This window comes from Sinocyclocheilus anshuiensis, unplaced genomic scaffold (genome assembly GCF_001515605.1).
Source record: "Sinocyclocheilus anshuiensis isolate Anshui unplaced genomic scaffold, SAMN03320099.WGS_v1.1 scaffold63, whole genome shotgun sequence".
Lineage (NCBI taxonomy): Eukaryota > Metazoa > Chordata > Actinopteri > Cypriniformes > Cyprinidae > Sinocyclocheilus > Sinocyclocheilus anshuiensis.
In genome coordinates, this window is record NW_015552625.1 from 5,152,824 (window position 1) to 5,179,283 (window position 26,460).

General features: G+C 35.6%; 3 protein-coding genes across 12 annotated transcripts; all 3 read right to left on the reverse strand.

Moving 5' to 3' along the window:
* Nucleotides 1–59: 59 nt before the first annotated feature.
* Nucleotides 60–8,001, reverse strand: manba (mannosidase, beta A, lysosomal). Of its 5 annotated transcripts, XM_016457945.1 has the most exons (19): nt 7,937–8,001; nt 7,630–7,805; nt 7,452–7,546; nt 7,213–7,318; nt 6,849–7,022; nt 6,538–6,661; nt 6,259–6,428; nt 5,722–5,826; nt 5,482–5,633; nt 5,249–5,366; nt 5,080–5,166; nt 3,620–3,787; nt 3,321–3,539; nt 2,862–3,026; nt 2,528–2,587; nt 2,297–2,381; nt 2,027–2,172; nt 650–910; nt 60–460 (listed from the first exon to the last, which is right to left on the reverse strand). In XM_016457945.1, exons 2-19 carry the CDS (start codon nt 7,711–7,713, stop codon nt 230–232), a joined length of 2,550 nt encoding a protein of 849 aa, XP_016313431.1. In that variant the 5' UTR covers nt 7,714–7,805; nt 7,937–8,001; the 3' UTR covers nt 60–229. The 5 variants fall into 5 exon arrangements, with proteins under 5 accessions (XP_016313431.1, XP_016313427.1, XP_016313428.1 ...); XM_016457941.1 differs by having other exon boundaries at nt 7,630–7,987; XM_016457942.1 differs by having other exon boundaries at nt 2,297–2,365; nt 2,512–2,587; nt 7,630–7,987.
* A 1,085-nt stretch (nt 8,002–9,086) lies between these two features.
* On the reverse strand, nt 9,087–14,572 carry ube2d3 (ubiquitin-conjugating enzyme E2D 3). 4 transcript variants are annotated; one of them, XM_016457888.1, is made up of 9 exons: nt 14,482–14,572; nt 14,213–14,330; nt 13,115–13,178; nt 12,412–12,443; nt 11,860–11,937; nt 11,670–11,775; nt 11,372–11,465; nt 10,820–10,901; nt 9,087–9,692 (listed from the first exon to the last, which is right to left on the reverse strand). In XM_016457888.1, the coding sequence occupies exons 2-8, from the start codon at nt 14,234–14,236 to the stop codon at nt 10,853–10,855; spliced, it is 447 nt and encodes a 148-aa protein (XP_016313374.1). In that variant the 5' UTR covers nt 14,237–14,330; nt 14,482–14,572; the 3' UTR covers nt 9,087–9,692; nt 10,820–10,852. The 4 variants fall into 4 exon arrangements, with proteins under 4 accessions (XP_016313374.1, XP_016313373.1, XP_016313371.1 ...); XM_016457887.1 differs by having other exon boundaries at nt 14,448–14,551; XM_016457885.1 differs by having other exon boundaries at nt 14,213–14,552.
* A 1,314-nt stretch (nt 14,573–15,886) lies between these two features.
* LOC107666523 (RING finger protein 145-like) lies at nt 15,887–23,431 on the reverse strand. 3 transcript variants are annotated; one of them, XM_016457909.1, is made up of 11 exons: nt 23,185–23,431; nt 22,610–22,939; nt 22,413–22,521; nt 22,216–22,307; nt 20,670–20,911; nt 20,419–20,588; nt 20,201–20,341; nt 19,942–20,124; nt 19,421–19,568; nt 18,992–19,348; nt 15,887–17,231 (listed from the first exon to the last, which is right to left on the reverse strand). In XM_016457909.1, the coding sequence occupies exons 2-11, from the start codon at nt 22,776–22,778 to the stop codon at nt 16,791–16,793; spliced, it is 2,052 nt and encodes a 683-aa protein (XP_016313395.1). In that variant the 5' UTR covers nt 22,779–22,939; nt 23,185–23,431; the 3' UTR covers nt 15,887–16,790. The 3 variants fall into 3 exon arrangements, with proteins under 3 accessions (XP_016313395.1, XP_016313394.1, XP_016313396.1); XM_016457908.1 differs by having other exon boundaries at nt 23,231–23,430; XM_016457910.1 differs by having other exon boundaries at nt 23,332–23,427.
* Between the last annotated feature and the right edge of the window lie 3,029 nt (nt 23,432–26,460).

Sequence of the window (26,460 nt, forward strand, 5' to 3'; positions counted from 1 at the left end):
TATTGTAAAAAAAAAAATTCAATTGATTCAAGTATTTGACAACAATGGACTATGCACTTTGTTTTTATATGGTTAGAAAAATAATATTTTAATATGTATATAAAAAAAGTAGTCTAATAATTAACAGGGTCGCCCTGAGGACGCAGTGTCCCACAATCTTTTATTCATTTGCTTTGTATAGTTGATTTTAAAGAAGCTCTCAGTCAGACAACTTGACAAGCATATAAATTCAGTAGACATCCCTGAGAGACGTGATATGAAGATTTGCAGTGATTTCTTCAGCAGTGGTGGGTCTCCATGCTCCAAAAATAACTGTGGACTTTTTAGACAGCATCAGGAAGCCATTGACATCAAAGTGACCAGGAATATTGTCAACATCCAGCCAAACATACACAGCAGGAAAGGAGCAGTGCAGAGTCACGAAAAAGTTCTGCACAATTCCAGTGTCCTTTACCGTAAACTGCAATATACAAATAAAATAAACCTGTCAGTCAGTTGAGGGATTCAATTTCTTAAGGACAAGCTCTTTGCATTCAGTAACATCTCTGTTTGTGAAGAAACACATTTTAGGAATGTAGTAAATGAGTGAATTATCTAAGGTGGGTGGGTGTGTTTGTAAATGATGAGTGTGTGAATGTATGGTTCTTACCGTGATGTTGGGTTTCTGCAAACCCTCTGCATATCGAGGAGAGCTGAGGAACATGTGATTGTGAGGGCTGATCAATTGACCTTCCGGACTACTGAGATGAAAAGCAACTATGCATGAGCGCCGTGTGCAGTTTCCACATTGCATCAGCAGAGCAGATATAGAGTGCTGAAACACAAGGGTGCTTCCTCCTGCTTTTATTTTAGTCACGTTGGACTCTAAAGAACAGACAGCGTTAAAGCTGCTCCAGCTGTGTAATTTGACCTGTGAACATGAGTATAATATGACAAATTCTGGTCAAAATTCATAAATAAACTAATGCAAGTAAACACAAAATGAAAACGTTTACGCTATAGCACCGGAAAGTCTTGTGGTACTATATGAGGTCTGTCCAAAACAAAGAATTAGGAACATGCTGTTTTTGTCTAATTTAGAGACATTAATTAAATAAATAGTTTGCCCCAAAATTTAAATTAGCTGAAAATATACTCACTCTCAGGCCATCAAAGATGTAGAGGAGTTTGTTTATTCATCTGAGCAGATTGGGAGAAATGTAGCATTACATCACTTGCTCACCAAAGGATCCTCTGCAGTGAATGGGTGCCGTCAAAACGAAAGTCCAAACAGCTGATAACACTTCAGTCCATCAATTAACATATTGTGAATTAAAAAGTTGTGTGTTTGTAATAAATCCATCATTAGGGCACTTTAACTTTAAAGCACAGCTTCTGGCCAAAATACAAGTCCATAATCAATATGACACTTTGTGCAGTGAAAAAGGCCATTCATTCACTGCTGTCCTCTCACATCAAAGTCAGACATATTTGTTTAGAATTGTTTTGGACTGCTGATTGTAAACAGTGCATAATTTGTGCATATTCCTCTCCTGATTCAGACAAGACAACTTTTTCACTGAAGAAAGCAATATTATGGAAAGAGGACTCCTATTTAAGCGTATTTAAGCTGGAAGCAACGGTTTAAAAACACCTTAATGATGGGTTTATTAAAAACAAGCAGCTTTTCACTTCACAAGATGTTAATTGATTGACTGGAGTAGATTATTGTGATGTTTTTATCAGCTGTTTGGACTCTCTTTCTGACGGCACCCATTCATTGCAGAAGATCCACTAGTCAGCAAGTGATGTAATGCTACATTTCTCCAAATCTGATGAAGAAACAAACTCAACTACATCCTGGATGGACTGAGGGTAAATACATTTTCAGCAAATCTTCATTTTTGGGAAAACTATTTCTTTAATTCTCTCTCTTAAAATTTGCATTAATATTCTAAATTAAAACGTTAAACGATTTTAACATTCTCTGATCATTATATAATAACCAAAAAACAACAGTCAATGTTACAAAGCACTACCATCTTACCTTAGCTTTGACATTGTGCTTCTCAGAGTGGCTGTCAGAGACACCATAGATCAGCAGGTCTCCTTTATCCTCAACCCCCGCTGAGAGTATAGGAGCATAAAAATCTGTAGCCCAGTAGTGTAGCATTTTCCATTTACCACCAAACTCTGAATGTACAAGAGATTTCCCAGTCAACAAGCATACTTTGACTTTGCATGCTCATGTGCACATATAAATGACAAATTAAATTAAAAAAAATGAAAAACATAGTCATGTGCATGATTCATTTACCTACAGAGGACCAGGAGGGCCCCTGCCAAATGTCATTGAGCTGCCAGTAAAGGGTGCCCATCGTATGACCTTTGCCCTCAACGATGTCACTGCGGCTGCGGCATTTAAAAAAATGAAAAACATAGTCATGTGCATGATTCATTTACCTACAGAGGACCAGGAGGGACCCTGCCAAATGTCATTGAGCTGCCAGTAAAGGGTGCCCATCGTATGACCTTTGCCCTCAACGATGTCACTGCGGCTGCGGCGGTAGAATTCTGTTTGGATCTTCACACACTGTGCCTGCATCACCTGTTCAAACCAAAGTGTGTCATATTGGGCACATTACTAATGTCCTGGAACACATTTGAGATATACACTACTTCTCAAAAGTTTGGGGTTGGCAAGTTTTTTTTTTTTATCTCTTATGCTCACAAAGGCTGCATTTATTTGGACAAAAATACAGTAAAAACAGCAATATTGTGAAATATTATTACTATTTAAAATAACTTATCTATTTTAGTATATTTTAAAATGTATGTGTATTTCTTTCTGTGATGTTACAGCTTAAAGGTGATGTGTTCACCTGAGTGATGTAAATAGTGTCTCTATATTTCTGCACCGGGTCTGTGCTGTTAGGGAGAATATAATGAAGTTCTGCTTGCTTTAGCATCTGCTGATTGCCATCTTCATGATGCTGCCGATGAGCTGAGAAATTGCTGCTGAAATCCCAGTCTGAAGACACTGAAACCTGGTTGAAGTTGGAAAAACAAGAGTGTTTGATGATGTTACATTCGCCTTTGAAAAAGAAGCATGCTTAACTGTATTAAATGTGCACTTGTAGTGTACTTCAAATCTATATTATATTTTTATTAAAAAATGTGCTTGCAAATAATGAAATATTAATGAAATAAAAGGCCATTTAAGTGTACCTAAAAAGAGTACAGTTTCATTGGGATCGGAACATAAACTAGTATTAGGTGTTCCACACTGCGACTGTCAAATCTGAAAAAGCAGACAGATTTGTATTAAGTCTAGTTAGTACCTTACTAAGTGTGGACAATGAAGGCCAGGACTGGAAGCCATACTCAGAAGCAAAGCGTGTGCGAGGGAAAGCAGTCCAGTCCCAGCAATCCTTGTAATAGCTGTAGTAGTGGGTGTCTCCATAGTGGGGGTCATAGGGGTCTTTAGCCACCCAGCCTTCCTTCTCAGACTCAACCCCATTGGTTGGGCTGGACACTAGAAAAGGACGGGTGCTGTCCTCCTGAATTAAAGCACAGCATCATTTGGTAAAGGCTTAAGATGGTACTTTAATGTTATTGTGTGTGTGTATCTCAGTCTCACCTGCAGAACGATGTCTCTGATGTTCTCAACATATAGATTGACATAGTCTTTCACGTACAGTGGTCGCGCAGCAACAGATATGTTGAACCAGTCAGTTGCTATGGCAGCTTCATTCTCATTGTTCCCACTCCAGATGACCACAGAGGGGTGAGATTTCAACCGTCGGACCTGAAAAAAATGTCCATATAATTGTAAATAATAACCGGTGGGTCAATAATGCTCATTTTCTTTCTCCTAGATGTGTCATTTATTGAAAAGATACATTAAAAATGCAATTCACACATACAATGGCTTGAATACACTTCTTATAATTTTTGAATTAAAATTAATTTTGAAATATTTTGGGGTGCAGTTCTTATTAAAACCGCTTCTCTTAATAATAGTTAAAAAAGTGACCCTTGCAGCAGTGTTATTAGAATTATTTATATTATCATAGTACTTCATATTTTTGATTAGCTTTTATTTTTTTATTTAAATTTTAGTTTAAGCTTTAGTAATTTTGTTATGGAGTTTTGTCATTTCTATTAGTTTTTGTTTTTTAGATTTATATTGAGCTTTAATTTATTTTAATTCAATTTGAGTACTTACTAAAAAAACTTATTCTATTTTTTTGTTGCCAAACAACATTTCTAATTATCATTTAATTGTTTTAATTGTATTTTTTTCATATAATATATATATATATATACACACACACACATATATATTAGTGCTGTCAAACGATTAATTGCGATTAATCGCCTCCAAAATAAGTTTTTGTTTACATGATATATGTGTGTGTACTGTGTATATTTATTATGTATATATAAATACACACACATGCACCTATATATTTAAGAGAAATATATTATGTTTATATATCAAATATATTTATATATAATATAAATTACATGAATATAAATATATACATGTAAATATTTTCAAAATATATATATGTATATGTGTGTATTTATATATACATAATAAATATACACAGTAGACACAGACATTATGTAAACAAAAACTTTTATTTTGGATGCGATTAATCGCGGTTAATCGTTTGACAGCACTAATATACAGTATATATATATGTTTCCATTTTATTTCAATTAACAACAATTCTTAATAGTGGTAATACATGATATTTGTACTAAAATACTTTAGTAAAGTATCTTCTTTTGTATTTAACATAAGAAAGAAACTCATATAGGTTTGGAACGACATGAGGGTGAGTAAATGATGACAATTTTCATTTTTGGGTTAACTATTGCTTTAAAATAATGATTAAGGAATGTACACTCACTGTATCCAAAATATATGGGAAAACATATATAATTGTTCTATTAAAATATACACTCACCACATTACATTTTAGAATCATTCCATTTAAACGTTTCTTAACACTCTAATATGTTATTAACCTTTTTATTTGTCATTTATTTGAGGTGAACATAACATATGAGAGTACAATGTATGCAAACCTGATGAGTGACCTCTTCCCTCACTGTCTGTATAAAATCCTTTTCTGTAGGGTACAATGCACAGGCAAACATGAAGTCCTGCCAAATCTGACATAAGAGCAAACAAATAATCAAATCAGTTTTCATTTAAAGCATGTCACAGGTGGAACATGTCTTATAATAAGCTTACCATGATTCCATACATATCACACAGGCTGTAGAAGATGTCTTGCTCATACACTCCACCACCCCACACTCTTAAAGTATTCATATTAGCCTTCTGTGCAGACCGGAGCAGGATTGTGATCCTGCAATGCCAATGCAGAAAATAACAAGATGACTAAAGCTTCAAAGTGATTTCACCTTAAACAGAATTCAGTCTGGCCATTGAACTAGGCTGTTTTAGGCTGTAAATCTACTCACATGTCAGTGGTCACCTGGTCCTGAAAGGCATGAACAGGAATCCAGTTTGACCCCTTCAGGAAAATCGGTTTCCCATTGATCCGGAAGTAGAAGCTGAGGCCAGGGGAGGAGGGTATAGGCTCCTGGACCAACTCCACTGTGCGGAAAGCAACCTAAAACGGAAAACCACAACACAAGAGTGAAACGATGCCGATTGAGAAAATAAATAAATAAAATAAAATAAACAGAGAGAGACATTACCATTCGGTCTGCATTAAATGTCTCTCCACCCTCCAAGTTGACATCTATAGTCAGGTAATATAGAAACTGCTCTCCATGTCCAAACGGCCACCACAAACTGACACTCTTAAAGTGAACACATTTGTTATCATCATATATATCAAGGTTATTGTTAACTAAAACTAAAATCATAAAAATATTTTCATTATTTGAAATAAAATAAGCATTAAATGAAATAAAATATTTTTAAAAACTTTATTAAAATAACTAAAACTGAAATAAAAATGAATAAAAACTCTGTAAGACATATTTAAAAATATATATATATAAAAATGTCCAAAACACAACAAAATTACTAATTAAACTATAATAAAAACTAAAAATGAAAACAGAAAATATAAAAATAAAACTAATTTTAAATATTAATTAAAAACGATAATAGTATCCCCAACATCTCAATGATACTAAAATAACAGTGATAAATGTGATATTTCCTCTGAAATGTATGTTAAAATGACACGGAGTGGTCATAATGAAGCAAACTAGACCTGATCTCACCTGATTGAGCTGTAAGACAAAGGACTTTTTACTCTGCCCAGGTGTAAGAGACAGTTGAAATTCTGCCTCTGACTGCAGTAATGGTATGGACAGATGGACAAGACCCTTAGATGCAACAAAAACGTCAAAGAACAATTCCACTTCAACATTCCAGCTTGAATGTTCAGAGTCTGGATACAGAGAAAGACAGAAAAACATGGACAAGAATACGGAAGAAAGAGGGTTTTGCTATTTATGTCTAAAACCCCTTCTCCTTCATATGCAAATATGCGTGTGTACCATATTTTGGACTTGTGGTATAACTGAGAACCCTTGAAGAGTTGAAGACTTCCAGACGAACTTCCTTCCAGATGCCCAGAGTGGGGAAAGATGGGCCCCAGTCCCAGCTAAATGAGCTTTGAGCCTGAAAACACCAAGAGACCAAAAACTCGATTAGGAAATCAATAACAATAAAGTTTTTTAGTATATTAAATACATATTGGATACATATTTATTTAACCTCAGTACTTCAACAAAAACAAAAAAAAAGAGGTATATCGCCATATACTCTAATAAACATTTAGGGTTTGTGAGTGTTACAATGTTTGTACCTTTCTGATAAAGTTAACATGACACTCTCCTTTCTGTACAGGAGGAGGACAATCAGGCGGTACCCTGTATTCAGTGTGGGCATGACTCCTCTGAGACGCATATGTCACAGCTGACATAATCCACACCTGGAGAACATTCTCTTCATCCTTCAGCAATCCAGTGACTTCAAAATCCTCAAGAATAAAAAATATTATGCTTTCATTAAAAAAGTCCTTTTTAAGGACAACCATTATTTTTATTATTATGCTAAGTCTGTAAGAGTCTGTAAACATACATATAAGAGTCTGTAAGAGTCTGTAAACATACATATAAAGCACAATTCAATAAAACTTGTACTTGTATATGAAACAGTTATTAATTTACATATCTGCGGAACATGTTGTCTGTCTTTCCGATGGTGACTCCATTCAGAGAAATTGTAGAGACTGTGTCCACTCCTTCAAACACTAGGACGGCTTTTCCTTTTCCTCTGTAAAGAGCACATTGTATTCATTCTGTGGTACTGTCACACTATTGTTATCATATCATAAATCATATCCTTGACATTCTAGCTCTAGATGTACGGTACAAATCAGAGGGTAGGTTTAGTTGGACTGACTCACCTAACATGAGTAGGTACTGAGAATGATGTAGTGTAAGTCCAGTTGTCAAGTGAAATCCATCTGTAGGCAAGGTCATTAAACCTATAATATGGATCCTGTTGACACAGAATAAAGTTTTTAGGAACACTAATTTCAGTGTTTGGACTGTTAATACTGACTTCAGAAAATGTGTTTATACCGAAATGAATCCCTGACGCTGCAGAGTAGTATGAACACAGCCTGGTACCTCCGCACTGAGAGAAACAGATGAGTTTGAGTTCATCAGCTGCCATTTCTCGTTCAGAGAGATAATATCAACTCCCAGACTGGGTCTCTTCACTTCAGACGCGAGTGCGCTGTCAAGAAAAGGGACCTCTAAAAGGTAAAAGCATGCAAAAGACCATACCACACGATTCATGTTTATTGATCATGGCAGACTTAATACTACCAAAGTCATTTCTGTATTATATAGTTGAATCACGGGACGTGAAGCCATAAACACACACCGCCCTAACGTTTTCTGCTGCACTTCCCGGTTCAAATCAAAAGCACAAGCGATCAGCTGATCTCTCACGTGGAAGCAAATACATCCGGTGGCGTTAAGGGTATGCGGTTGTCAAATATTCTTCAAAAATAATGTTACAATTTTAAAGACAGAATTTTAACAATGCTTGAAAATTAAATATAATTAAATGTTGTAGCGAAAACAACTAATGTTAGCTATTCGAGAAGTGAAATTATTTTAGAAGGGCTTTTATTATGCCTGCACTGCTACCTAATCCTCGCAACTAGAATCTTTTGAATTACTCGCTAAAACATTAATTCACTGATTTGTTCAGTTATTTCTATACAAGTGGATTTTCATATATTTGAACGCAGGAAAGCATTCACGCGCTTTAAAGGGATATCGTTAATTCGCCCAAAAATGAAAATTTGGTCATCATTTACTCACCCTCATGTCGTCCCAAACCTGTATGAATTTCTTTCTTATGTTGAACACAAAAAAAGATATTTTGAAGAATGCTGGTTATCAAACAGTTGATGGTCCCCATTTACGTCTATAGTATTTCTTTCCTGTGAAATACTGTGGAAGTCAATGGGGACCAACAACTGTTTGGTTTTTCAAAATAATCACTATCTTTTTTGTTTAACATAAGCAAGAAATAGGTTTGGAACGACATGAGGGTAAGTAAATGATGACTACATTTTCATTTTTGGGTTAACTGGGTTATGAGTCTGTCAGTCGAAGTGAACGGAAATGATTCACAAGATTTGTTAAAAAAACAACAATTCATTCAATAACAAAACACCACTAGAAATGCGGTTTAAAATTTAATTTAAGACCATGTGTAATTAGAAAACATTTTATGTCTGAATTATCATCACTTGCTGAATTATTAAAGGAATCTCAACTGTTTTGTATCTTACAATACAAAATTCTCAAGATAAATATTAATTTGTCCTTACCAAACCTTATCGAGTACACTAATAATCAGATGATTCATTCTAAATGATTCATGATCGACTTAAATGGTCATTTCAAGTGATAAACCATAATCACTTTCCATATTCAATATATGTGAAAAACAGTCTATGTTAATTTGAATACAGACAGTTAAATTCAAATAGAAAAACACAAACACATAGTATGAGTTATACATCTTTATTGAAAGGAAAAAGTAGCGGGACTTTAAATATTTAAGCCAATCGATTAAGTTGTATCTCAGTGTCACGGCTGTGAAAAGTTGGGCCAAGAGCTGATGAGAATTTTGCAAATCTTTACAATCAATCAAACAGGATATAGGAATCAGTCCCAATCTCCCACTGATGTACAACATCTGACCTTTTCTCCTGCGTTTGCATGCATTCCAGGAGTAAGGCCCCAAAAAAGCAGAACAACCTAAAGACATTCTCCCTCTGAGCGGCTCAGAGAGAACACACTCTGGTCATACAGGCATGTCGTGTTGTGGAGTGAGAGGAGTTGATTGGTAAAGATCAAAGACAGGCAGAGCTGAGAGTGGAGGAACTTCCGTCAGACTGGCGAGGTCCATTTCAAGACTTTGTAGTGTGGAAAGGCCAGGAGCAGGCCTGCATTCCTGTTTGAGCAGAAATTTAATGGGATTGTGCCTCCATAAGAGACAGATGGAGAAATATGGTCTTGCAACAGTGTCCAAAACATGAGAGAACAAACAGTGTCTAAATGTGTCCAGCCAACATCACATGGCATATTTCTGAGTCCATTCCCGCGCTATTCTGTTGTATCTGCAAAGAGGACAGAAAAACATTAGACATTTGAAATCAAGTGACTCTTCGTGCAGCCAAAATGCAGTTCAGGTTCGAACCTTTCTGATGATTCCAGTTACTATGTAATTTCTCCTTTATTAATGATGTACTTCAGTTTATCATGTTCATAAACATTTTTACTTGAAGATTTAAGGCAAGACACCCCAGATGAATAGGAAAACAACAAATACACATCACCATAGTTGATTGATTACATTAAGAATTGCAAAAAAAAACATCAACCTGTATTACACTTTTCTGAAATTTCATATTTAAATAATCAAATTATCTAACTAAATATGCACTTATTTACATACATTTCCTGAACAGAAATCTGAACATTGGATAAAACCAGGTAAATCAGGAAAACACTGTTAGCAGCCAGAAAAAAAAATCACAATATTTTAGGAATAACTACTTGTATAAAATCAGGTGAATAGTATGACAAAACCCCTCTGTAGAATCCCTGAATAGGAATAAAACTGTAAAGTGTTAAGTTCTAATTCTGAGAAAACTGCCTTTAAAGATATATATATTGTAATTAAAATCTACAGATGCAAATAAAGTACGATAAAATAAACACTTAAAAGTGTAGGTTTCTTTCCACTAGTCTGAACACATTATGAAAAGCCAAATAACCCAAAATCTTAAAGGAAAAATGTTTAGCATGTAGCATCTTGCCTTAATGTATAATATATTTTTCTACTAGCATCCTGATGCTTTCTCATGCAGTGCTATAACTAGCTCACACAAACCAAAAGTGCTCAGCCATTACAATTTACAGCTCTAACATTTTTCACCTACTTAAAAAAACAAACAAACAAACAAATGTCATGCTGCTGTAAGACTTTATGGCTGGCCATGCTTGCTGCGAGGTTTAATGCAGGACTAAATAAACCCTATCAAATCACAAGACACTGCAGCGTTTGAGAAAGATAAAAGCATATCTGACTTTTCACTTGAAAACATTCTGTGCTTTTTTTTCTCAGTAATTTCAGAAGAGACATGATAGCATGTATTAGTGATGCACACCTGCTGTGGCCACACGCTCATGCTGCACCACACCGGAAGCAACAGTTTGCAGTGCTTCACTCTCTCTACAGTACCTCTAATGTTCACAATGCAGAGTTGACTTTCACCTACAGCATGGCATATTTCTCTGTCCATTCCTTTGCCATTCTATTATACCTGACAGAGCATGACATAAGGTGCCCTTATTTATTACATATTTTATTTTTTATTTTTTACAACAGATATTGATATTATCTGTGATAAAACGACTGTAATTAGTGCTGACTGCATTCAAATAATCTTTTTGGATCAGACTTACAATGTAAATGTAACTGGCTTCTCTAGCAAAAAAAATAAAAAATAAATAATATATATATAATTGCTTTCACTTATCAAGCATAAGCAATGATTTTTATGGTCTTGCAAAAGAGATTTAAAGATTAAAAAAAAATTGTAGTAAGTTCAAATGAAACATAAGTGAAAGATAAAATACAATAAAGAAAAACTGACAAAGCAAAAATGTAAAAATATTTTAAAATAATGTTAAAAATAGCAAACCATGTATAATTTAAAAATAACAACATCTATACCAGATGTTGCGCATGTGTGTAAGAGAATATAATAATTGCGCTTCAGTCTGTACTTACTTCTCTGTGTCTGTTTTATAGATTCGGGCAATCTCTGGCACAAGAGGGTCGTCTGGATTGGGGTCACATAAGAGTGAGCAGATGGACAGGAGAACTACAGAGATGTAGACACATACACCATGTCATTGACATACAGCACAGGGAATTCAATTATACAAAATATCACGTTGCTTGTCCAATCAAATTAATCGACTGGAGGCTAGCTTAAGTATTTAGTATAGGCCTAATGTGTTTCCATTGTTAGGACTAATTGTTTCTAACCATTTTCTAATAAAGGAACACCTATTATAGTGTGTACCTTTAGAAATAGTAAGTGCAGGAGACCACTGGGACCTGAGGATATCCAGACAGATGCTGCCATTACTGTTTATGTTGGGATGGTAGATTCTTGTAGTAAATGCAACCTAACACAAAGAAAACAAATGTTATACACACCTACAGTCAAACAGGTGTTTTTTTTTTGTTTGTTTTGTTTTTGAAGTTCTTACCTTTGGTGGTTTAAAGGGGTAATCTGTTGGGAAGTGTATGGTTAGGAAAAAAACACCACCCTGATATGGACTTTCATTCTATTTTTAAATAAAAAAGGGAAAAATATTTTTAGCACATTTACACTACTGTTTGAGGTCAGTAAGATTTTCATTTTAAAAAGTGATAAAGACATTAATAATGTTACAAAAGATTTCAATTTCAAAAAAATGCTGTTTTCTAAACTTTTTATTCATCAGAGAATCCTTAAAAAATGGTTTCCACAAAAAAATATTGAGCAGCATAACATTAATAATAATTGGCTTATAAGAATGATTTTTGAAGGATGGAGTAATGGCTGCTGAAAATTCAGCTTCACTATCACAGGAATAAATTACATTTAAAATATTTTAAAATACAGTTGGTTTAAATTGAAATAATATTTCAAATTGATAAAATTAATGCAGCCTTTTGCAAGCATAAAAGACTTTTCCCAACAACACAGTTCGTACATTTTACGTCAGTATTATACTATTCAGTAACATGCTTCTGCAGCAGTGTTTTATTGTACTCACCGGCCCCATGATTGTTGCCTGCCAGTGGAACACTGCAGGAGAGATTGCATGTACAGCATCAGTTTACAGTAAATACATTCAGCCGTAAACACCACACAATATACAGTGGTGTGAAAAAGTGTTGGCCCCCTTCCTGATTTCTTTTTTTTTTGCATGTTTGTCACACTTTAATGTTTCAGATCATCAAACAAATTTAAATATTAGTCAAAGATAACACAAGTAAACACAACATGCAGTTTTTAAATGAAGGTTTTTATTATTAAGGGAAAACAAAATCCAAAACTACATGGCCCTGTGTGAAGAAGTGTTTGCCCCCCTGTTAAAAAGTATGGGTCACCATACTTGGCCACATGTCACGTCAAAACAAAAACAAAACAAAAAAACTAAACAAAAAAAATACACCAGCAAGTCCACCTCTGAATGGCTGAAGAAAAACAAAATGAAGACTTTGGAGTGGCCTAGTCAAAGTCCTGACCTGAATCCTATTGAGATGCTGTGACATGACCTTAAAAAGGCGGTTCATGCTCGAAAACCCTCCAATGTGGCTGAATTACAACAATTCTGCATAGATGAGTGTTTACTAATATTTAAATTTGTTTGATGATCTGAAACATTAAAGTGTGACAAACATGCAAAAAAATAAGAAATCAGGAAGGGGGCCAACACTTTTTCACACCACTGTATGCAAAGTCTGTGATCTCACCATCATCCCCCACTGGACCAGCAGAACACTGTGCAGGAGGATCACGCGCCAAATCATTCAGTTCCTACAGGGAAGAGCCAGAATGAGTTTCGTGAAACACAAGCACACAGAACTACTGAAAAGACACAGACTCTCCATAACGAAGGGTCAATAATGGCGCTTTGCACTTTTATCACTATGGTGACAGCAAGATGAAACCAGCAGATTGAATGTGTAGCAGCACAGTGTATTTATAGTTCCAGAGGGGTCATGAGGGAGAAGAGCTGGAACACAACCTGAAGCCCACAGGCATGTCCGTCTGCGCTCCCTACTTTAGGAGCACTACGTTTATTTTTATTTCAACATGTCTGTTGAGTGGGAAGACACCTGGGGGTATTTCATGACAGGGGGGTAGAAAACTGCCAGCAATCTAGAACGTTTCCATTGCACAACTACAGACAGGCTGGGACTTCGCAACTCACTGAGAAGTTTACTTCATAATATGGATACAAAACTATTTGGGATCCCAAATTGAACCTTGCAGCCCCTAAAGGTCAACTAAAAGAGAAGTAGTAAAAAGGGACCTCGACGTCAAAACGTTTAGGAATGATCACATTAATATGGACTTTAAAAATAATTAACTAAAAGACTATTTTAGTTTTTGTTTCGTTTCATTTCATAAGACTAACTATGGTAAGAATTTACTGCCCACACCACGAGGCAAAGTGCCAATACTACAGTAATAATTTGTTATGAATTAAATATCGATGTGAGATTTATAATTTATAATCTAAACATTTTATAGTGCCACCTATGACATCGAGACTGTCTCACGTAAATGATTATTAGCTGTCAAGACCATAATTCACACTGGCTGACAATGGCGCGTTAAAATTGTATACACAGACTTATGGAAAATAAAATAATAATAATATAAAAAAAACGACAGGTTTGATTTCCTTATTAATAAACACAAAAAATCATTCTTCGCTTGTATCAGGAATAAGCATACATAAGCAATACGCCGACACGCTGATAGATGACTTAAATATTAAATGATACACTGGTTTATAATATGGCTGGCTGATATATTTATACTCGATATAATTTCCCACTTACCTTATGGATTCGTTTAAGCGCCATCTTCCCACTGGGTGTAGTGGCTCCTGAATAACTAGCGCACTAGATCTCGCTCTCTTTCTCAATATGTGGGCTAACCTGAGAGCTAGCCAGCTGCCTAGATCAAAAGTAACATTAAAAATGTCAGGATGTCAAAAAATTATGTTACATTCAACGTCTAAAAAAACTGATAAGGCAATCAAACGCGTGAATACAGACAGGCCCAGGCCCTGACCCTGTCGGTGACTGTAATGCTGATGTGTGTATACTTCTCTTTCAGTTTGTCTGTGCTGACAAGATGTCCGTGAGCTTGTTGTTAGCCTCTTCTTCCCGTGCGGATTAAAAGGCGAATTAAAGCGCAATAATGAGGCGAGCGCCACCGTCAGCGCTGGATGACAGCACTAAATAACTACAAAATGCAAAAAATATGAACGTTTTTAAAAAATTACAATTTACAAATTGCCAAGAAGGAGAATTATAAAGGGATTATCCAGACGCATTTTACGTACTTCTTTGGAAATTAAAGGTAAATGAGATGAAATGCAAAAAGCCTAATGGATGGTACAGTGAAACCTAGACAATGGCAAATTTGAACAGCAAAAGGGGAAATTTGTGAAAAGTAAGTGACTTCACCATTGGGCCTTGAATACAAATGAGTTCAAATACAACTCTGTCCGAGCTATGGTACAAAGAGGGTATCAAATTTCTTTGGACATTTGATGTATAGCATGGCAGGCCTGTGGTTTTAGGATGACTAAAATCTTGAATAACTTGGATTAAGGAAGGATTAAAGGTTAATGATTAAAAAAATAATAATTTGTACACTATCAAATATTTTAAACGTATTCATTATAAAAAACTTCCATGGAGTTTTACTATTTTATACATTCATGGATTCTTGGATTAGGCTATTATTGGAGTTTTATTTTTTTATTAATTATGATTTTATAAAATTAGGCAAATTATTCATGCAGGATTTGAGGGAGTGAATTAAAATATCTTGATTTTTATTTCTTTTGGCTTTTTAATTCTTGTTTTGTCCTAAATTAAATCATTTTAATTCATAATTTTAAATCATTTTGATCCTCATCTATGGGATTTTTTTTTGTATTCAATGATAACCATATTCATGGTATTTTAAAAGCTAATTCAAGGTACAAAGAACAGTATTACAATGGTGCATATACACAAAAAATGTGACTCTGGACCACAAAACCAGTCGTTAGTCACATGGAATATTTGTAGCAATAGCCAACAATACATTGTATGGGTCAAAACTAGCGATTTTTCTTTTATGCCAAAAATCATTAATATATCAAGTAAAGGTCATGTTCCATGAAGATATTTTGTAAATTTCTTACCGAAAATATATCAAAACTTAATTTTTGATTAGTAATATGCATTGCTTAATCTGGACAACTTTAAAGGCAATTTTCCTCAATATTTTGATTTTTTTTTGCACCCTCAGATTCCAGATTTTCAAATTGCAGTATAAATCTCAATTTAAAAAAAAATTGACTCTTATGACTGGTTTTGTGGTCCAAGGTCACAAATAGCATTGCCAGATTTTAAACACCAGGAACCTACTAATTGCTACATACTAGACATTTATAAGTTCACTTAAAAAAGACAAAATAAGTCATATATAATATATACAAGTAATATATTAGCCAGCAATAATATATGTTGTTTTAATCATCGTACAACATTAAGGCAATAGAAGAAACAGTGAACTAGACACATAACTATCTCCAAATCACACAGATTAAATGAAATCGGGCAAGAGTGAAACAACTTTTCAATAAGTGTGATTGTATAAGCCTTTAATCGTTATTCTCTGCTCTGTTAAACATAGTCTCAACTGGAATCTCCCCAATAACAATGATCTGATATTTGCTTTATGCACAGCTCACAACTTCATTGACTGTCTTTTATCCATTCATTCTGGCAGAACTCATCCACAAAACAATGTGTTTGAGAGAATAATCACCATGACTCCATTACAACTACATAATGTCAGTTCAAATAAAAGCACTACAGAAAAGTCAGAGGCACAGATATCAACAATCGCATTACGAATGAATGAATGAAATTCACACATGTACCATAACCTGTATCTGAAATAACTCAACAGAAAAGTCCCAAATGACATTAAAAAAAAGAAAAGAAAATCACAGAATTAGTAACTGCCAACAGGAATTTGTTTGTAATGCATCTATTCTTTCATGTCTTCCTTAGAACTGGACAATCATCATTGAATCATCCAACTCTATATCTTAACAGATGTCAAGAAGAGATTCTTCGAAATGAATATCATTTGGTAACTATGATCTAATGCTGCGGAGGTACTGTGGTCGGCTTAGTCCTAGCACAAAATCAGCAAGACGTCTTCTGAGTAAATGATGCACCTGCAGTCTTTTGCAGCATTTCTGTCTCTGTTATTTGTAACCCTCTATTGTTATGGCTTCCTTTCAGTGCGTCCCACTTTCTCTGAGCTGTGCTGTTTTCTGCCACTGTCAGTCTGTCTTGTTGCCATGGCAGTTTCTCTGATTCACACTTCTCTGGCTGAGCTTATGTTTCAGTCCGCTTCCCTAAGCTCTTGAGAAGCTACTTCTGGGTCTACTTCTCCATGCGATGAGCAGCTGGGTACAGGATTTGCCACACCTTGGGAATCACCATTTGCACCGTAGTGCAAGTGTTGGAGACTCTCCTTGCTACAATTCCTCTCGGAGTTTGAGTATTTCCTTTCAGACTCATCACAATTCGTCTCTGCAGAGCAAACATTGTCTCCCTGTGGTCCCAGCACTTCCTCCTGATGGGTCTCAGAAGGCTGTTGCTCTGATGGAGGTGGGTTTTGGTGGGTCGGTGGAGCTTCACCTGCTGCAGCCGTCGGATTAGCCGAGGAGGGTTTGATGGAGGCATGGCACATGGGGCATGTCTCCTGCACATAAAGCCACTTTCTCAAACAGTTGCCATGGAAGAAATGACCACAGTATGTGATCACTGCTGATGTCATATCCTGCAGGATAGAAAAAATTGACTTTATCATCATCATCATTGTGGGGCGAAGTTTAATTCGATTACTTCTGTAATCGATTCGATCCTATACTGTTATCATTTACACGACAAACCTAAATTTTTAGGAAGAATTCAGATTTTTGTTTTTGAAAATAGTCCTTTTTGCTGCATTTACCTCATCAAAAATACAGTAAAACTGTAGTTTTATGAAACTGTTTTCTACTTGAATATATTTTAAAATGTTATTTATTCCTGTGATGGCAAAAGCTACATTTTCAGAATCATTACTCCAGTCTTCAATGTCACATGATCCTTCAGAAATCATTCTGAAAGGCTGATTTGGTGCTCAATTATTTGATAATTAATTATGGTAACACTTTATTTTAAGGACCAATTCTCACTATTAACGAGTTGATAATTAGCATGCATATTACTAGTATATTGACTATTTATTAGTAGTTACAGAGCACATATTAATGCCTTATTCTGCATGACCATATTTTAGATCCATCTATTTTAGATCTATTTTAGACCATCCCTTAATTCTACCCCATACCTAAACTGCTGTACTATTAATAAGCAGCAAATTAGGAGTTTGAGGAAAAAACTCCTAGTTAATAGTGAATATGTGTTCCCTAATCTAACGTGTTACATTAATTATTAATAATGATTCTTATTTTTATCAATGCTGAAAATAGTTTGTCCTGCTCATTGTTTTGTGGAAGCCATGCTACATATTTTTCATAATTCTTTGATGAATATAACATTCAAATGACAGCATTTATTTGAAATAGAAATCTTTTGTAACATAAAAAAATAAAATAAAATAAAAATAAAAAAGGTATATAAATACCTTTACGGTCAATTTGATCAATTTAATGTTTCCTTGCTAAATAAAAGTGTTTAGCTCAAAGTGTATGACAGTTTCCCCAGAAATATTAAGCAGCAAATTATCATATTAGAATGATTTCTGAAGGATCATGTGACACTGAAGACTGGCGTAATGGCTGCTGAAAAGTCATCACAGGAATACATTACATTTTAAAATATATTCAAACAGAAAACATTTGTGACCATGGACCACAAAACCAGTCATAAGGGTCAATTTTTTGAAATTGAGATTTATATATCATCTGAATAAATAAGCTTTTCATTGATGTATGGTTTGTTAGGATAGGACAATATTTGCCCAAATACAACTATTTGAAAATCTGGAATCTGAGGGTGCAGAAAAATCTAAATATTGAGAAAATCGCCTTTAAAGTTGTCCAAATGAAGTTCTTAGCAATGCATATTACTAATCAAAAATTACGTTTTAATATATTTACAGTAGGAAATTTACAAAATATCTTCATGGAACATGATCTTTACTTAATATCCTAATGGTTTTTGGCATAAAAGAAAAATCAAAATCAGAAAAAGAATTTTGACCCATACAATGTTTTTTTGGCTATTGCTACAAATATACCCTAGCGACTTAAGACTGGTTTTGTGGTGCAGGGTCACATTTATTTTAAATTGTAATATTTCACATGGTTACTGTTTTTACTGTATTTTTGATCAAATAAATGCAGTCTTGGTGAGCATAAGAGACTGCTTTCAAAAACCAACTTTTGAATGGTAGTGTATACACCCTTTTAAATATGAAAACATTCTCACAACTTCCACTAGCACATTTGAATATGTTGCAAGTCAAGGACAAAACTTGATTCTACCCTAACTATGACATGCAGAACACCTGCACTTTGTGCTTGTTCTGACCTGGAAGCAGATGGCACAGACATCATTGTGGTCCTGCAGCTGCTCTGCGCTGGCCCGTGGAAGTACATTGATTTTGCGAGCAGCTTCTTGTCTAAGCAAGAAGCTTTTCCAGCCAGCCTGGGCACGTAGCCACACATTGCAGTAGGAGTGGATGACAATGACCGATGCTCCCATCCAGCTCCACTCTCCCCACAGTGACTCCCACGCCCCATACGCCACAACACACACAGCCACCGCAAACTCCAGCACCCGACACACTCCATTCACATAATAAACAATCTCATCCAATCCAGGCAGGGCAGCACCGCGCCAGACCTCCACCATGAACAGGCTGTAGATCAGCAGAGTGCCTGTCACCTATAAAGCACAGCATGCTGTGATCTCACAGAAAACAAAATGAAACAAACGAGTTCATAAAACAGAGCGTACCTGCAGCGATGTGAGCATACAGCTAGAGACCAAGATCAGCAGCCAGAAATCCATGTTGAAAAACTGAGAGATCTTGTAGGCCATGAATCCCGGAAACAGCAGCAGAAAGCCGCACATAGATAAACCACGCAAGTGCTTCCACACACTCCTGTGGAGACAACCCCAAATCTTTGAACACATCTATATGTATGTATGCATAAAATGAAGTCAGAACTACTTATTTTGATAATTCAATTAATTAAACAGTTAATTAAGTTCTTTATTTTATTTTTTGGAATTTGGTACACTGGTAAATTAATTCATACTTGAATAAGTCTAGCATCAGCGCAAAAACAGCTGTTTCAACAAAAGCAGTTGTTCTAACAAAACAATGACAGCCAACAGAACAAACATATTTCACAAACACATTTCCATAGTATAGCAACATTTTTTTTGCATGTATCACTAGGTATATACACTGTCATACCTCCAATCTGTCATTAATATTGTCATTTGTTCAGGTTGTAAATGGAATCGCATACCTGTTTCTACTAGCTCCGAGCCCCAACACAACAGGCTCTGTGATCTCACTCATGCTTTGTAGAGTAGATGTGAGAACGATGAAGAGGATAATAAAGAGCAGAAAGCAGCGCTGTAGAGCTGTCATGTCCAACAACCCAGTCTGCAGGGCCAACAGCAGCAGAGTCACTCCCTCTGTCACACCCCTACAATATATAAAAACATGAACGCTTGAACTGAACAAACACATGCACACAGTAAACATACATCATCTTCTCTTACCTGTGCATGACATTATGGTTCTGGAGAGCATTGAATCCTCCAAGGTAAAACTTACAGAGACTCAGAAGTCCCAGAGCCGTATAAGACACCACAAACGTTAAGCCAAGCAGGGAGTATGGGCTAGCACAGCATTCAGACACACTGAAAAACACACGCACATTAGATTCAATTCACATCTCATATGGCCATTCAGTGAGATTGAATACCCTGCCGTTTACCTGGTGAGGAGGTAGAGTAGCGGACCCTGTTGGACGGCAGTGATAGTGCCATAATTGGTAACAAGTTGCACTCCGAACAGCACAAACCAGAAAACACTAAACAATACAGGCACAGCAAAGCCATGCCAGAGGGACACTACGACTGCCATCAGTCTGTACAACTCAGTCACCTACAGAAACAACAGAGATTTAGAAAAGAAGAACTGAAACGATGTGTGTAAGAGATGCAAGTGCGTCAGTATGTGTTTTACCTCTATTGCCATTATCTCTCTGTAAGTAGCTCTGGCCAGTCTGTATGGTACAAAGAGGTTGGCCAGGAGGAAGACGGCCATCTCGGCCCCTGTGATCATCATGGACACAGAGCAGAGTGTGAGGAGCCAGTCCAGAGGGACAGACACCACACGCGCCAGAAGAGGGAGCAAGTGCGCTGAGAACAGCCACACACGTCGAGTCCGCATGAGAAACGCACACAGCGTACTGACTATTATCTGACCTGCAAGTGATCACACACACACACATTGTAAAAGAGAGTCATAATCAGTACTGATATGCACAAATATGTCAAAGGTGATTGTGCCATTGCACAAACCATACAAAAAATTGCAAGACAGACAACACACTTTTTCTTGCACCATCTCTGAAGGGCTTAAGTTATAATTTTATAGAAAGGTAGTACTCTTTTCAAGCACACTTTCTAATTTATACATAATACTTTAATTGCTAATCAAGTTTTTTATGTGGGAAACAGATGTCACATGATCCTTCAGGAATCAGTGTAAGATGCTGATTTATAAAAAATGCGGAAAACTGGTGCTGCTTAATATTTTTGGGACCTGTGATACTTTCTGTTGGCTGTGATTCTTTGATAAATAAAAAAAGTTAAAAAGAACAGTGTTTATTTCAAATATTTTAAAGCATATTAAAATAGAAAACTTATTTTAAATTGCAATAATATTTCATCAAATTAGTTTTTTTCTGTATTTTTAAAAAATATTTTACTTTAAATAATTTTACATAATATTAACCTAAAAGAGTACAAAAGAAACCAAACAATACAACCATAACAACCCCAACAAAACAATACAAAAAGCAAAAAACAACAGAAAACAACAGCAACAACAAGTGGGGAACGTCTAACATAATCAAAGCATAATCTTAAGGTTTAATTCGGTTATTAGAGTAAATTCAATTACAGTGAGAACAATAGTAATACACTATTCAGCTGAGGAAATCCACAAAGGGTTGCCATACAGTTTGAAATTGCCGAAGAGATTTGGGCTCCAAGGAACGATTCCTCTCCAGTTGTATGACATGAAACAATTCCCTTTTTTTTCTGTATTTTTGATCAAATACATGCAGCCTTGATGAACATAAGAAACTTCTTCAAAAAACATTACAAATCTTACTGATCCCAAACTTTTGAATGGCACTGTGTGTATATATGTATGCATGCATGTATATATATATATATATATATATATATAGTATACATAGGTGCTCTTTACAAAAATGGTTACATAGTAGCTATATGCAGTAGCCCCAAAAAGTATTTAGGCACTAACGCATTAAAAATGTAAAAAAAATATATAAAATTGTAGAAATTGTGGCATTTATTAAATATTACATATAGCACAAATCACTTTCACAAAATAAAGTTTGTTAGATCTTCATTGTCAGGCTTTGTTGAATATGTTCAGCAAAAAGCTAGTAAGCTAATATGTTTGCCAAAATCTTAATAGCTTTAAAGTCCAAGTACTTTTTGGCATTACTATCAGGGTTGTGATACTTGTAACTTACTGGTGAGTGCAGTCACAAAACGGTTCAATGCCGGAGAGTCCAGAAAGAGTGCACCATCATATCCATACTGAGCTTCATCTCTTACATAATCTCTGTTAACACAACAAAACCTTTTGAAAAACTTACCAACAAACCATTCACTTTATTCACATATTTCAAACCATTTGTAATGAGCAAAATCACGTTGTAATTTTCACCTGACAATCTGATGACCCATGTAAAGAAGCAGGGTGCAGAGAACATGCAGGTAGAGCTGGATAATATGCCCAAGTGGCAACAGCAGCACCACGGTGCTCACTATGTGACCTGCAGGACACACCAACAACTATGTCACATGTTGCATATTTAGCCAACACTACAATATAATGACTCATGATGATCACATAATATTTACCCAAATAATATATGTTCCAGATGACATATTTGTACTTGAAGAGCATGTCTTCTGTCCTCGCTTTGAGATGATCCGTGAAGCTGTCAATGTCACATTTATACAGCATGTCCAACACCAAGATGCTGGGCACCCTGAGGACAACATTAGCTAACTCCTCTAGTCGTGGCATCTTAACACGGACACAATAACCACCTGCACCATGTAGGAAGGCTGTCACGTGATGACATTTGTCATAATATTATGCTCCTGTATTCTGCTCCTGTTTGGCGGTCCTCTTGAAAACGAAAGGACATTGTTTGGTGTGGCTAATCAGTAGATCCAATCTGAAAACTGTGGGAAGAGAAACAATGACAGATCTTAAGACATCTTAAACCAGTCTTAGATGGTCTCTCGGCCTGCTCGGACTGGTTTTAAATGGATTTTGGGAACTTTTCAGTTTAAGACAGCCTGGGAGACCATCTAGACCAGCGTAGCAGACTGAAAGACCATAAACCAGCTTAAACTATCAAACTATCTTAACATATAGAGTAATTTAATCGTGATTTAAAGGTAGTTGATGGGAAAATAACACGGACTGTCGTTTTTCATCTCAGTGTAGTTTTAAAGACGGTTGCACCCCACCTCCAGTCTGTGTTTGTAGCTTCATGGCAGCTCGCGGCTTATTCGTCTCAAAACAAAAGCGCCTCAGCACAATTCATCCTCGAAAAATACAGTTTCCACACCTGTCACGACCGCACACGGTTTAGAAACTACCGTCAGCTGCAAACACACTTCCTGTCCTCCCCGTCTTCTTCTGTAGTTTTTTGAATAGCGGGTCGCAAACTAAAATAGCGCATTACCGCCTCCTACTGTTTACGGCACTGCCGCCTTCCAGATACTCTTCTTCTTCTTGTACGATTTAATGGCGGTTGACAAGCCCAACTTATGGTGTATTTCCGCCACCAACTGGACTGGAGTTTCCAGAGACTTTCCCTCAGATCTGATCTCTTCAGCTTCGTCAGCCTCCACTTTGAGACCATAGTTTAGATTAGAAAAACTATATTATAACTACAGTATATAAAATCCATAATGATATAGATTCTTCATTCTCCATTATGTCATATTCTAATATGTTTACATCTAGGAACTTGTGGTGTTTCTTTCTGTTCTTTTAATTAAATTATATTTTAATTATTTTCTTTCATAAAGACTATTTAGTGTTAATTGTTGCTGTCCTTAGACCCATGTAACTGTCAAATAGATCAATAAATAATCCATTGAAAACCTCCTCATTATTGACTCGCTAGAGCTCACACAGACCGTCAACACTCTCCACAGGTTTCAAATTGTTACTGGTTTCCTAATCATATTTTTTTTTTTTCACTTTTTAGTTTTTTTAACAGAATATGTAGCCTAAGTGTGACCAGCTCGGATGAGAATACTCCTCTCCTCTTCTCCACTGTGCTGAATTTATGATCCGTATTGTTATAGTTTTATGCATGAACATGCAGTCACAAAAAAGCTAAAGGTATACCATGACTTTTTATCACTGTTTATCACTGGTCTCACATTCCATCCATTTTGGCCTTCATACACTTAATTTCTTTTTTTTTTTAAATGGAATAGACACACTGTGACTCATTTGTGTATTCCTTTATTTGTGTACATCATTTAAAGAGGGAAACTGCCACTTAATTTCAAAATACACATAATGATGGACGGAAATGTATCATCGAGGATTGGAAAGATATTTTAGTGGAACTAGGCCTTCATTGCATCTATTCTGTGTTTGTATTTTATGTTTTATTTCTTTATGTACCTATTCATTCACGTTCAGTGTCAATTATAATTAATTAATGTATTCAGACAATAACTTTTGTTATAGCACTGTCATTTTATGCTACAATTTTCCATGTCAATAAAAAAATGTATGTATTTGGCATGACTTTCTGACAGTCCTTTTAGGTTAAACCCTAATAGAGACTAGAAGGTAAAGGCCGTGTAGAGGGGTAAAAAGCACAATATTAATAATAAATAATATAAAAACTAATATTTATGAAAAACCATACTTAAAGAGGTTATTTATGACACCATTAAGATTCTATAGTACACATGGTTCTTTTTGGAACCTAAAGGGTTCTGTTTAGCACAAAAAAAATGGTCTGCAATTGTTAGAAGAACTCTAATCTGGTACTGCTGAGAACTTCTTTTTTTGTACTTAATATTACTCAATTTCTTCTTTTATGGTCTAAACCTTCATTTATCACTTTATCCAATTTTGAATGTATTTTTTTTTAGTTAATTTATTAATCTCTGATCTATACGTGATAATAATCAAACATCATCTGCGCAACTATACTTGGTTTGCCAAACTCTCTGCTTCCTCATTCCCCTCCCTTCACATCAAACATAAAACATTACATTTCATTACATCTACATTTCCTCAGTGTAATATACTGTATAAACTTATGTTAGCCTATTTGGGAATTTTCAACACCTGCTTATTTGTTTCTGTACGGCCTGCATTTTTTTTTAGTGAAGGAATCTTCTAAGGAAACTGGTTTTAGTCAGACTTCCAAGGCACCGTAGCGTCATGGTCTAGATGGATTCATGTGAGCTTTAGTCATAATAACCAAGCAAATATTGAATAACACTAGAAAAGAAATCATACATTAAAAAAACTATAAAATGAATACATTTATTTTTAATCGCTCCTCTTCATGTAATTTTTTCATCATAATTTACTATAATTTACATCATATTTTTTATTTCATAATTTACATCTTTTAACTGACATACGTTTTGTAAAGTCATCTAAATATTTCCAGTGTTCTTCCTATTATTTAATTTTAACAGTGTTCTTTTGAAATTAACACGCTGACAAGAATTAAGTACACTGAGATTAAGACAAGAATTTCCAAAGAAAGCTGTGTAATTAAAAAATTGTCAAAATAAAGTAAACTGACATATTTAACAACAAATCTAGCTAAGAATAGCATTTTAGCAACTCATGAAAGGATTTTAAAAGAGGATAGTTTATGAGTTCTTCTATGGCCTGACAACTGTAAGTTTAAAAAAGACAGCAATAACTAGAACTTCCGCCACCGCATTAACCTTACTGATTTTGCACAAGCAGTTTACAGGAAATAAAGGCAAGGTCCACTTCTGCTAATTTCAGCAATCATCGCTTTCTTCTTAGTCATGCGTTTCAACTGTGACACCGGTTTTTGGGAAGGCATCATCATGCCAGAGACTGTACATGGAGGAGGAAAATACATCGAACACTGACCTCGGATAGCCCTCACCTAAGGAGAACACACACGTTGAGTGTTTGAGAATGGTAACTATTAAAATATGTTGCAGGCAAAAAGCAGTGGGTGCTGTAAAGGTCTGAGTCTCTGTGAGCAAGGGGGAGAGGAAATGGGCTCAGTGACCTTTGCAGCCAATTTCCCCTGTGTTCAAACAGCAGCATGAAAGCCAGGTCTGTTTCTGAAGTCTGTGCAAAATGTCAATTGCAACTTATCCCACCAACAGAAGGATTTGCTCTGAAAGTAGATTCTCTTATTGTGGCCGTCAGCTTTTAAGTCATTGCACATGGATGGTTTGACCCTATCCTCACTCCTTCTTAGTATGTGTCCTTTTTTAGCAACAACCTACAAATTATTTAGAGATTTCAAAATGACTTTATAAATAAGGCGGTTTCGTTTTTACATCATCTTCCATCCTGGCATATATTTTTTTAGAAAAAAATACTGAATATTTTCCATGTCATCATTTGGAGCAGTGCAAAAACACAGTTGTTTTTGTTCATATTGTGGGGTAAATGTACACTGGAAAAAAAAGTAAATATGTTAATATGTAAATGAACTGAT

Coding starts and splice junctions, on each gene's coding strand:
- LOC107666523 (XM_016457909.1), bottom strand. CDS start 22,778: ATGCCACGACTAGAGGAGTTAGCTAATGTTGTCCTCAGGGTGCCCAGC. Junction 22,522..22,609: donor CTGGAACATATATTATTTGG/GTAAATATTATG, acceptor TGTGTCCTGCAG/GTCACATAGTGAGCACCGTG. Junction 17,232..18,991: donor TCTGTGCCATCTGCTTCCAG/GTCAGAACAAGC, acceptor TCTATCCTGCAG/GATATGACATCAGCAGTGAT.
- ube2d3 (XM_016457888.1), bottom strand. CDS start 14,236: ATGGCGCTTAAACGAATCCATAAG. Junction 12,444..13,114: donor TGGTCCAGTGGGGGATGATG/GTGAGATCACAG, acceptor TCTCTCCTGCAG/TGTTCCACTGGCAGGCAACA. Junction 11,938..12,411: donor AGGCAACAATCATGGGGCCG/GTGAGTACAATA, acceptor ATTTAAAAATAG/AATGAAAGTCCATATCAGGG.
- manba (XM_016457941.1), bottom strand. CDS start 7,848: ATGAATCGTGTGGTATGGTCTTTTGCATGCTTTTACCTTTTAGAGGTC. Junction 5,167..5,248: donor GTGATATGTATGGAATCATG/GTAAGCTTATTA, acceptor CTCTTATGTCAG/ATTTGGCAGGACTTCATGTT. Junction 3,540..3,619: donor TCAGAGACATCGTTCTGCAG/GTGAGACTGAGA, acceptor GCTTTAATTCAG/GAGGACAGCACCCGTCCTTT.